This window comes from Aegilops tauschii, chromosome 5, assembly GCF_002575655.3.
Source record: "Aegilops tauschii subsp. strangulata cultivar AL8/78 chromosome 5, Aet v6.0, whole genome shotgun sequence".
Classification (NCBI taxonomy): domain Eukaryota; kingdom Viridiplantae; phylum Streptophyta; class Magnoliopsida; order Poales; family Poaceae; genus Aegilops; species Aegilops tauschii.
Window position 1 is genome coordinate 117235056 of NC_053039.3, and position 10190 is coordinate 117245245.

Here is a 10190-nt window from a genome sequence, read left to right on the forward strand (position 1 = left end):
AAAATCAACAACTTCGAAGGCACAAATCCGAAGGTGGTGAATGGTCAAAGAATCAAACATTATATCTCAGGTAATCCTATAAATGTTGAAACAAATGTTATTGAAACCGTAACCTCGGAGGAATACATAAGGGACACTTTCCAGAATGTTTCAGACTCCGAAAAGGAATAGGTATGTGGTACGGTAAGTAAACCGACTCTAAAACAATTCTAATGGTAATTTTTCTCTGTTTTGGAATATTTAAGAAAATAGGAAAAATAAGAAGTAGTTCGGGAAGGACACGAGGCATCTACGAGGGTGGAGGGTGTGCCCTACCCCCCTGGGCGCACCCCCCGCCTCGTGGGCACCTCGTGTGCTCTCCGGACTCCGTTTTCTTGCACGATACTTCTTTTGGTCGGTAAAAATTCATTATATAATCTCCCGAAGGTTTGGACCACCGTACCACGCAAATATCCTCTGTTTTTGTTTCGAGCTATTTTTGTCGCAGATTAGAGCAAGATGTCTTCTCAAGAGTCAGTCGGGGAGAGTCGGGTGTTTCATCCGACACCGGGACCAGGAGCAAACAGCGACGCTGACCACTTTGGGCCATCCACTGAGGAAGATATGGAGGCTGACTTGAAAAGGATAGATGCCATGGAGGAGGATCAAGAAGTTACTTCTCGTTTCTGAGCTGGATTCACGATGGGGGAACTATAGAGCTTAGCTATTCCAAACTCGGTCATCCCTCCCAATGTTAGATTTCTTTCTTATGAAAATATGAAAAAGAGCGTCACTTGTTCTCCCGCAGCTATGCAACATCCATGGGTGAAAGGAGCTTTAGCCGTCACTGGTAAGCTCCGTAAGGAAATAATGGACCTCAAGCAGCAAGTCAATAAGCTTGAGGAGGAGAATCGTATCCTGAGGGGCATCATTGCCAAGAATATCACATCACCACCTCCGAAGAAAGAGACATAGTCGCATGGGTATGGGCACTCCCCTTGGCAACTGCCAAGGTTGGGGGAGGTGCCCCGGTATCGTATCACCATAACACTCCTATCTTTACCATTTTTCTTAGTTCGATCCTTTTAGTAATATCTTGATCTAGTAGAATAAAAGTTTTAGCATGATTTAGTTTTGAGTTTTGCTTTATGATCCCTCTATGTAATCGAGTCCGTGAGCTATATATAATAAAGATTAATTTTGAGTCAAGGGCTTGGTTATCTTGCTATGATCGTGAGGGAATAAAAGAAAAAGAAAGAATAAAAAAGAAATAAAGAGATCATAATGATCTTATGAAGAGTAATGACTTCACATATAAAAGAGTATGATGAATAAAAGTTGTTGAGAGTTGACAAACATAGTTTTGGTCATCGTTGCATTAATAGAAGTAATAAAGAAAGAGAGGTTTTCACATATAAATATACTATCTTGGACATCTTTTATGATTGTGAGCACTCATTAAAATATGACATGCTAAAAAGTTGATGTTGGACAAGGAAGACAACGTAATGGGTTATGTTTTCTTATATCCGAAATAAAGTATATTTTAATGGATCATCCAACATGTTGAGCTTGCCTTTCCCCCTCATGCTAGCCAAATTCTCTGCACCAAGTAGAGATACTACTTGTGCTTCCGAATATCCTTAAACCCAGTTTTGCCGTGAGAGTCCACCATATCTACCTATGGATTGAGTAAGATCCTTCAAGTAAGTTGTCATTGTTGCATGCAATAAAAATAGCTCTCTAAATATGTATGATTTATTAGTGTGGAGAAAATAAGCTTTATACGATCTTGTGATGTGGAAGAAATAAAAGCGACGAACTGCATAATAAAGGTCCATATCACAAGTGGCAATATAAAGTGACGTTCTTTTGCATTCAGATTTCGTGCATCCAACCATAAAAGCGCATGACAACCTCTGCTTCCCTCTGCGAAGGGCCTATCTTTTATTCTTGTCTTATACCTTATACAAGAGTCATGGTGATCTTCACCTTTCCTTTTTACATTTTATCCTTTGGCAAGCACATTTTGTTGGAAAGATCCTGATATATATATCCAATTGGATGTAAGTTAGCATGAACTACTATTGTTGACATTACCCTTGAGGTAAAAGGTTGGGAGGCAACACTATAAGCCCCTATCTTTCTATGTGTCCGATTAAAACTCCATAACCATAAGTATTGCGTGAGTGTTAGCAATTGTGAAAGACTAAATGATAGTTGAGTATGTGGACTTGCTGAAAAGCTCTTATATTGACTCTTTCCTATGTTATGATAAATTGCAATTGCCTCAATGACCGAGATCATAGTTTGTTAGTTTTCAATGAAGTTTCTGATTCATACTTGACATTATGAATAGGTTGTTACTTTAGCATAAGAAATCATATGACAATATTTATATATGTTGCTATTATAAGAATGATCATGATGCCCTCATGTCCGTATTTTATTTTATCGACACCTCTATCTCTAAACATGTGGACATATTTTTCGTTATCGGTTTCCGCTTGAGAACAAGCGAGGTCTAAGCTTGGGGGAGTTGATACGTCCATTTTGTATCATGCTTTTATATCAATATTTATTGTATTATGGGCTGTTATTACACATTATGTCACAATACTTATGCCTATTCTCTCTTATTTTACAAGGTTTGCATGAAGAAGGGGAATGCCGGCAGCTGGAATTCTGGGCTGGAAAAGGAGCAAATATTAGAGACCTATTATGCACAACTCCAAAAGTCCTGAAACTTCACGAAGGCACGTTTTGGAATTAATAAAAAGTACTGGCGAAAGAACTTACCAGAGGGGGCCCACACCTTGGCCACGAGGGTGGGGGGCGCGCCCTACCCCTGGGTGCGCCCCCCCTATCTCGTGGGCCCCTGGCAGGCCTCCGGTGCCCATCTTCTGCTATATGAAGTCTTTCACCCTGGAAAAAATCTGAAGGAAGCTTTCGGGACAAAGCGCCGCCGTTTCGAGGCGGAACCAATCTAGGGCTCTGACGGAGCTCTTCTGCCGAGGAAACATCCCTCCGAGAGGGGGAAATCATCACCATCGTCATCACCATCAATCCTCTCAGAGGGAGGGGGTCAATCTCCATCAACATCTTCACTAGCACCATCTCATCTCAAACCCTAGTTCATCTCTTGTATCCAATCTTTGTCCCAAAACCTCAGATTGGTACCCGTGGGTTGCTAGTAGTGTTGATTACTCTTTGTAGTTGATGCTAGTTGGTTTATTTGGTGGAAGATCATATGTTCAGATCCTTTATGCATAGTAATACCCCCCGGATTATGAACATGAATATGATTTGTGAGTAGTTATGTTTGTTCCTGAGGACATGGGAGAAGTCTTGCTATAAGTAGTCATGTGAATTTGGTATTCGTTTGATATTTTGATGAGATGTATGTTGTCTTTCCTCTAGTGGTGTTATGTGAACGTCGACTACATGACACTTCACCATTGTTTGGGCCTAGAGGAAGGCATTGGGAAGTAATAAGCAGATGATGGGTTGCTAGAGTGAAAGAAGCTTAAACCCTAGTTTATGCGTTGCTTCGTAAGGGGCTGATTTGGATCCATATGTTTCATGCTATGGTTAGGTTTACCTTAATACTTCTTTTGTAGTTGCGGATGCTTGGAATAGGGGTTAATCATAAGTGGGATGCTTGTCCAAGGAAGGGCGGTACCCAAGCGCCGGTCCACCCACATATCAAATTATCAAAGTAACGAACGCGAATCATATGAGCGTGATGAAAACTAGCTTGACGATAATTCCCATGTGTCCTCGGGAGCGTTTTCCTTCGTATAAGAGTTTGTCCAGGCTTGTCCTTTGCTACAAAAAGGATTGGGCCATCTTGCTGCACCTTATTTACTTTCATTACTTGTTACCCGTTACAAATTACCTTATCACAAAACTATTTGTTACCGGTAATTTCAGTGCTTGCAGAGAATACCTTACTGAAAACCGCTTGTCATTTCCTTCTGCTCTTCGTTGGGTTCGACACTCTTACTTATCGAAAGGACTACGATAGATCCCCTACACTTGTGGGTCATCAGTATTAAATGCAGTCTTGTCAATGTCCTCATCATTCATTCTGATTTGATAGTATCCACTTCTCAAGTCAATCTTGACAAAGATTTGAGAGGGTATTCAAAAGTGGTTCTCTATAACGGGAATAGGGTATATGTTTTTTACAGTTTGGGAGTTGACCTTTCTATGATCATTGCAAAGCCTCCTAGTTTGGTCTTATTTCTTGACCATTACTGCAGGGGTACTGTGGGGCTAGAGCTATGTTTGATAATGTCTTTCCGTAGCATTTCAGACACTATCTGTTCCGTAGCAGTTTTCTGGTGGTGTGGTATTCTGTACCCTCTCTGATTAATAATTTTGGCTCCTGGTTGCAATGAAATGGTATGATCACAAATTCTATTGGGTGGTATTGTGGTTTGCTCAGATAATATATCAGACAAGTTGCCTAAGAGCTCCTTGACCATTAGGGGAATGTGTTGTTCCTGTACCCAAAAGAGGTTTGAAATATAAAAATGTTTTCTATGTGATGTGTTCATATGTTACATCCATGATTTAACTTCATTTTTTGCTGTGCTAGGGCTATGACACGTGTGGATATTTGAAGTGGATGGATGAAGAATGGAAGGGGAGAGTGAGGATTATAATCCACAAGCTCGCTGAAGAAAATTTGGTGCTATAGAAATCACACATGGAGAAGGACAAGCAGATAGCTTACATGAAAGAAGAGAGGAAGGTGGCAAACGCCTCCCTGAAGCATGCCATTAAGAAGAGGGATAGAAGGGATTTAGCTGCATTTTCTGTCATAGGTGGATGTGTACTTATGTATGCTCTCCTGCAATTGTTCGTCACGTGAATTATGTAAAATTATCTGATTACTTTCTAAACTTTTTTGTAAACCCTTTTGGAAATAAAATGGATACATTTCAGAAATAGTTTCAAGCACTTCCATAAATATATGATAGCAAATTAGACAAATCTCTGCGATATTCAACACTACTCGCCCCTAATACGACATTACATCAACATCTTCAACAGCCAAGCAACATGCTAGTAACACAACTTTTAATCAAGATCACTATCCATCTCATCTGGACCTATTTCCTGCTCGTCAACCAGTTCGTCCAAGCTCATGTCGAAGTCTTCATTGCCTCCTCAAATTTATGCCAAATTTCTTCCACAACACGCAGGAACTGAAACCCATAATGCCTTCATCTCTTTCGTGCTCAACATTTGGGAGAGCATCATCTTCCTCCTCTTCATCCTCAACATCTTCGACAGCATCGTGATCCTCCACTTCATCCTCAGCATCCGCAGCAAAATGATGTGGTGAAGAATGGGTGCCTTCTTGATAGTCTTGTACATTTGCGTCCTGCTCACCATCAAAATTTTCTGGAACATCATATGTGCCTCTGGACCCAATAGGCACAACCACCTTCCGTGGGTGACTAAACTTTGTGTCCTCCAAATAAATACATGTGGTACTTGAGACGCCATCATGAATGGATCTTCCTGGTACCAGAATGCACAAGTATTCACGCTTCGAAAAAACAATCAGACCTCATCTTCAAGCTTTTCATTTTCAAGCCATCAAGGTCAAACCAATCACTCTAAAAAAATACCGATATGTCTTCGTAATTGATCTCAACAACTTGCTTCAACACCCAGTATAGTTCCCTCTCTTCTTCAGAGTTTTCAACTCCTACCTTCATCATGATGCCCGAATTTTGAGTCCTTCGGTCCATTTCAGAATGCATGGTACGGAACCTAACACCATTGACAGGCAGGCATCCCACGGACGTACACGCATGTCTGGCCCTTTTGATAGCAGTTTTAAATCTTCGGACGCATTTCTTAACTTCCTTACATTATCTTCAAACTAGTCAACGAACTCCTCGTTGTGCTTCTGCTCCAAGTTTTGCACACCCCTTTTCTTTAATTCTTCCTTGTGAACCCTGTGGAAAAGAAGTAAACTAGTCATGAACTTAGTTAAAATATACTCATTCGCAATGTTGTAATACGAGTTAGTTAGGTGATTGAAACTTACTCCATGTACTTTTCTACTTCTGGACAATTGTCAAGTATATATCTATGCATTTTGCCAATTTGCTCCGAGCATATTTTCTTATGGGCCGCCCCAATGCCAACAGGACCACCATCTGAAAATATACCTAGGCTTACTCTCCTAGATTTTTGTTTTTTTCTTTCTTATCACTCTTACTCATGTTCCTCTCTCGCTTGTTAAAACTGGTCTCTATGTCTTCTTTCAAATAAGCAAAAGATCAAGCACTCATTATCGATATAGGACTCTGCAATTGAACCTTCGGGCCTTGCTTTGTTACGCACACTTGACTTGAGGTACCCAAGCCTTCTCTCAACTAGAAACATCCAACCATATTGGACAGGTCCCCTTAGTGCCTCAGGTCCCCTTGGTGCCTCATACGAAAGATGTACAGCTAGGTGCACCATTACATCGAAGAAAGCAGGTGGGAAGAGCTTCTCAAGCTTGCAAAGAATTTCAGGAATGCCAACTCTCAATTGCTTCACGACGTCAATTCTCAATGTTTTGGAGCACAACTCATTAAAGAATCTTCCTAGTGAAGCGATAACCTCATACATCTCCTTGGAGACAATGCCTCTATGACCAGCTGGTAAGATAGTTTGCAGGAGTGTGTGGTAATCATGCGTCTTCGGACTGTGTAATTTACCAGTCTGAACATCCACATATGTTGCCAGGTCTGCAGCATGACCATCCGGGAATTTGACATTAGCCAGAAACTTGCACAACTTTATTTTGTTTTCCTTACTAAGTGTCCATGGTGCAGGATACTTTTTATAAGAACCCTGCTTCTTCTTATCTTCTTGCAGCCAATGATCTTTCTTTTTTTCAACAGTACATGATCACGCGAATCTAGCTACATATATGTGTGTATAATCTTGGGTGGGAGACATTTGGCGATCGAGGCAAGAAATGTTTCTCCAGTCCGGTGTTCTTTTGCATTCGTTTGATGTTTGGCAGACAGAATTTTACTTAATCAATTCGGCATGGTCAACTCCATTCCAGGTTGTGTGCAATGCTCACTGTGGCACACTATTTACTATTGACCCGTATTATCTCTTGCCATGTAAAACAAGTTGCAACACGCAAATCCCTGGGTCTGCTATTGGTGCGTTGATGGCACAGTTCTTTCCTTTCGATTCTATAACCCACGACAATATGGACTCGACGAGTGCTTACAATATATGTGATACACGTAAATCCATGTTTATTCCTCTCAAAGTTTAATTTCATGTTTTTTATGTACACTATTTCATTGTATTTTGTACTATGACTCTAAACCATTTGGATGATGAACTAATGCAATTTTTAGTTTATTGTAAGAACATGAATCTAATTTTTAGTTTGTCATAAATCATGGTGATGACCTGCAAAATTTTATGCCCATTACAATGCACGGGCATTCTAATAGTCTAAATGGGCGTACACTACATTTTGTTTGATAACCATGTTATACATATAATAAAACATGCACAGTTTATATTCCGGATAGCTAGCTAGCTTGAATAGTCTAAATTGGAACCCACCCATCAGGACACGGAGACTCCGCATGGACCTGTTCCTAGACTGGCACTAGCATTGACAAACGGCCCACCTGCCCCTCGGGGCCCACCGGCCCGTAAGGCTCACCCGCCCCAACCCTAGGCACGGGATCCCGTGTCTCCGCCGGCGCTGGTGCCCCTGCGGCGGGCGTGTGTGCCACCCGCAGTGGCGCCGGACTCGACCGAAACTAGAGCCCAGCGCGCAGGCACCCCTGTCCTCGACCGCTGGCCCAAGCATCGCAGCTCCCGCCGGAGCGCAACGCGGCGGAGCCCAGATTTGCGACGCCACCCGCCGAGATCCATGGCCGCCCGGCGGAACGACCTCCGCCGCTCGGCCTTGAAGGAGCCCCCAAGCTCCTTCGCATGAGCCACAAAATCTCCCACCGAGCAGAGAGCCTGGCTGACCACCTCGTCGCCACCGGAGGTCTCCTCCTCGTCATCTTCCGAACTGTCGCCGGCAAAAGCCCAGAAACGGCTCCCCGGCCAGCCACCCGCAACATGGGGGCGCAGACACAGCATCAGAACCGACGAGGCCGCGGCCGCTCCCACGCCCGCCCGGACCACCGTACACTCCGGCTCCTCCAGCCGGCGAGCAGCCTCAATTCCGTCAAGGCCCGCCCTGTCACCACCCGAGTCGCCCGGCCGTACGTGCGCCGTTAGACGAGACATCTCTCTTCTGCGGTTTTCAACATATAAATTGGAATCAAATTTTTTGAATTCATGATATTTGCGTTTGAAAAAAAAATTAAACCAAAGAGGAGGGTGGGTGTGTTGTACAGTATGCTGTTGACATGGCACGCGCTAACGTGTCCTGGTTTTCGTGTTTGAGAGAATTTCGGTTTGCCTTTCCCATGCCGAGTCGGCACCAAACAAAGCTGAATATAACAAGAACCAATTCTGCCCTCTTCTTGCGCCAGGTCGAAACTCCCAAATCTCTCTCGCCAGAATCCCCCAGTCCTCCCTTACGCGGCAGCCAAACAAAAATATATAGTGTAGATCGGTTCTTCCTTCCTGTCGCCCAAATCGGAACTCCCAAATTCTTCTCGCCAGAATCCTCCAGCCTCTTCCTTCGATAAACCATCCATCAGACCAACCGATGGCGCCGGATGAGGCTGTGGCCGGCGTCGAGTGTGTCTGCCCTGCCAAAAGAAAGGCGGAGGCTTTCGCCGGAGAGGAGTGTTCGCGCGCCGCCAAGAGGCTCGACTGCTCCGAGGGAGACAAGGATGCACCGGCAGGGACGGTCCAACGAAAAAAGATGTGGCGGCTGCCACTGGAGGAGATCAAGTGGATCCTTGCACAGCCGAACGAACCTGTTTGGGCTGAGATCCGGGAGCTCAAGCGCGCCAACCCGTCGCTGCTGCCATCGCCTGAGGAGGAGAAGGATGAGGCAATGGTGCTGCTGTACGCATGTGCTCGCGACTGCTATGAGGATGAAGAGAAGTTCGCGCGATTCCAGGCCTGGGTCCGCAGCGAGTACGCCTCCATGGGATTCGTGGAGGTCGACTACGACTACTTCGGTGAGAGGGCCGAGGCGACGAGGCTGAGCAAGGAGGCACGGGAGGAGGTGTTCAGAGACACGGATCTTTCTTCAGACAGCGAGGACGACGACGAGTTGAAGCATCTCAAGAGAACAGTTAGGAGCTGGGTCTGAAATCCATAGTTCTATCTATTTCAGGTTTCTGATGCTGGTGGCCTGTCACGGCATCGGAGCTACTACCTCCTCTTGTCTTATCTTGTAACCCTGCTGGTGCAGCAATTCTTTGTACTGATGCCCGTGTGCGCCCATGTCGCAAGAGGCTAGTACGAGCAAGTATTGTTTGTTCAGTAAAAATTGATATACCGGATTGCAAGGAGTCAGCCTCTAGCAAGTTTGTCCCTGCTATCATTTGCTGTCATTAGCAACTTCATCAAATGCCTATTCTGTTGCTCAAGCTTCTTCGTCTGATTGCAGCTGTAATCTCTAGCCTCTGTGTGCTTCGTGATAATCTACTGAAACTATTCCAGATATATATTAGGCGCTGATAGGCGCCGGCGCACCGGCCGAACAGTTGGACCGGTCAAGCCACAACCACCCGATACATACTTTCCCAACCATCGGATTACTTCATTTCAAAAGTCAAAACGCACAGGAAACAAGGAAAAAAAGGCATTGTGCGCATATGCCAGATCCTGAGGCTCGCCGGCCGCCCGCGCTTCTCCTCGTCTTCCCGTGCTTGCTTGCCACACTTGCCACTGCGCCCGTCACCCGCGCTCGCTTGCCGCTCGCCCGTCGCTCGTGCACGGCACTTGCCTCGGCTGCCTCCGCTTGCCATGGTCGCAACTCACACACAGGAGGGTCCAGCGCGCTGTCATTCATGGTTGCAGCGTCCCCCACGACCCCGTCTCCGGCTCGCCGCCCCCGTCTCCGGCTCGCTGCTGTTGTTAACTTGTACCGCCGTGTCTAGCAAAAAAAAGCAACAAAAACCTCAAGTGCTGGGTTGAAGCAAAAAGATTTGCCGGTTCCAACAAAAATAAATGATGGTTCCAGCAAAAATCTCAGCAGTAGAAAAACTTCAGTAGTCGATTTGTAGCAAACAAATTAGTTAGTT

At 44.6% G+C, this 10190-nt stretch overlaps 1 protein-coding gene across 1 annotated transcript; it reads left to right on the plus strand.

Moving 5' to 3' along the window:
• The first annotated feature begins 8480 nt into the window (after positions 1 to 8480).
• LOC109743777 (uncharacterized) lies at positions 8481 to 9466 on the plus strand. The gene has a single exon (XM_020302868.4). The coding sequence runs from the start codon at positions 8699 to 8701 to the stop codon at positions 9251 to 9253; it is 555 nt and encodes a 184-aa protein (XP_020158457.1). The 5' UTR covers positions 8481 to 8698; the 3' UTR covers positions 9254 to 9466.
• The last annotated feature ends 724 nt before the right edge of the window (positions 9467 to 10190 follow it).

Excerpts from the sequence above, each read along its gene's own strand:
- LOC109743777 (XM_020302868.4), top strand. The coding sequence starts at position 8,699 with ATGGCGCCGGATGAGGCTGTGGCCGGCGTCGAGTGTGTCTGCCCTGCC.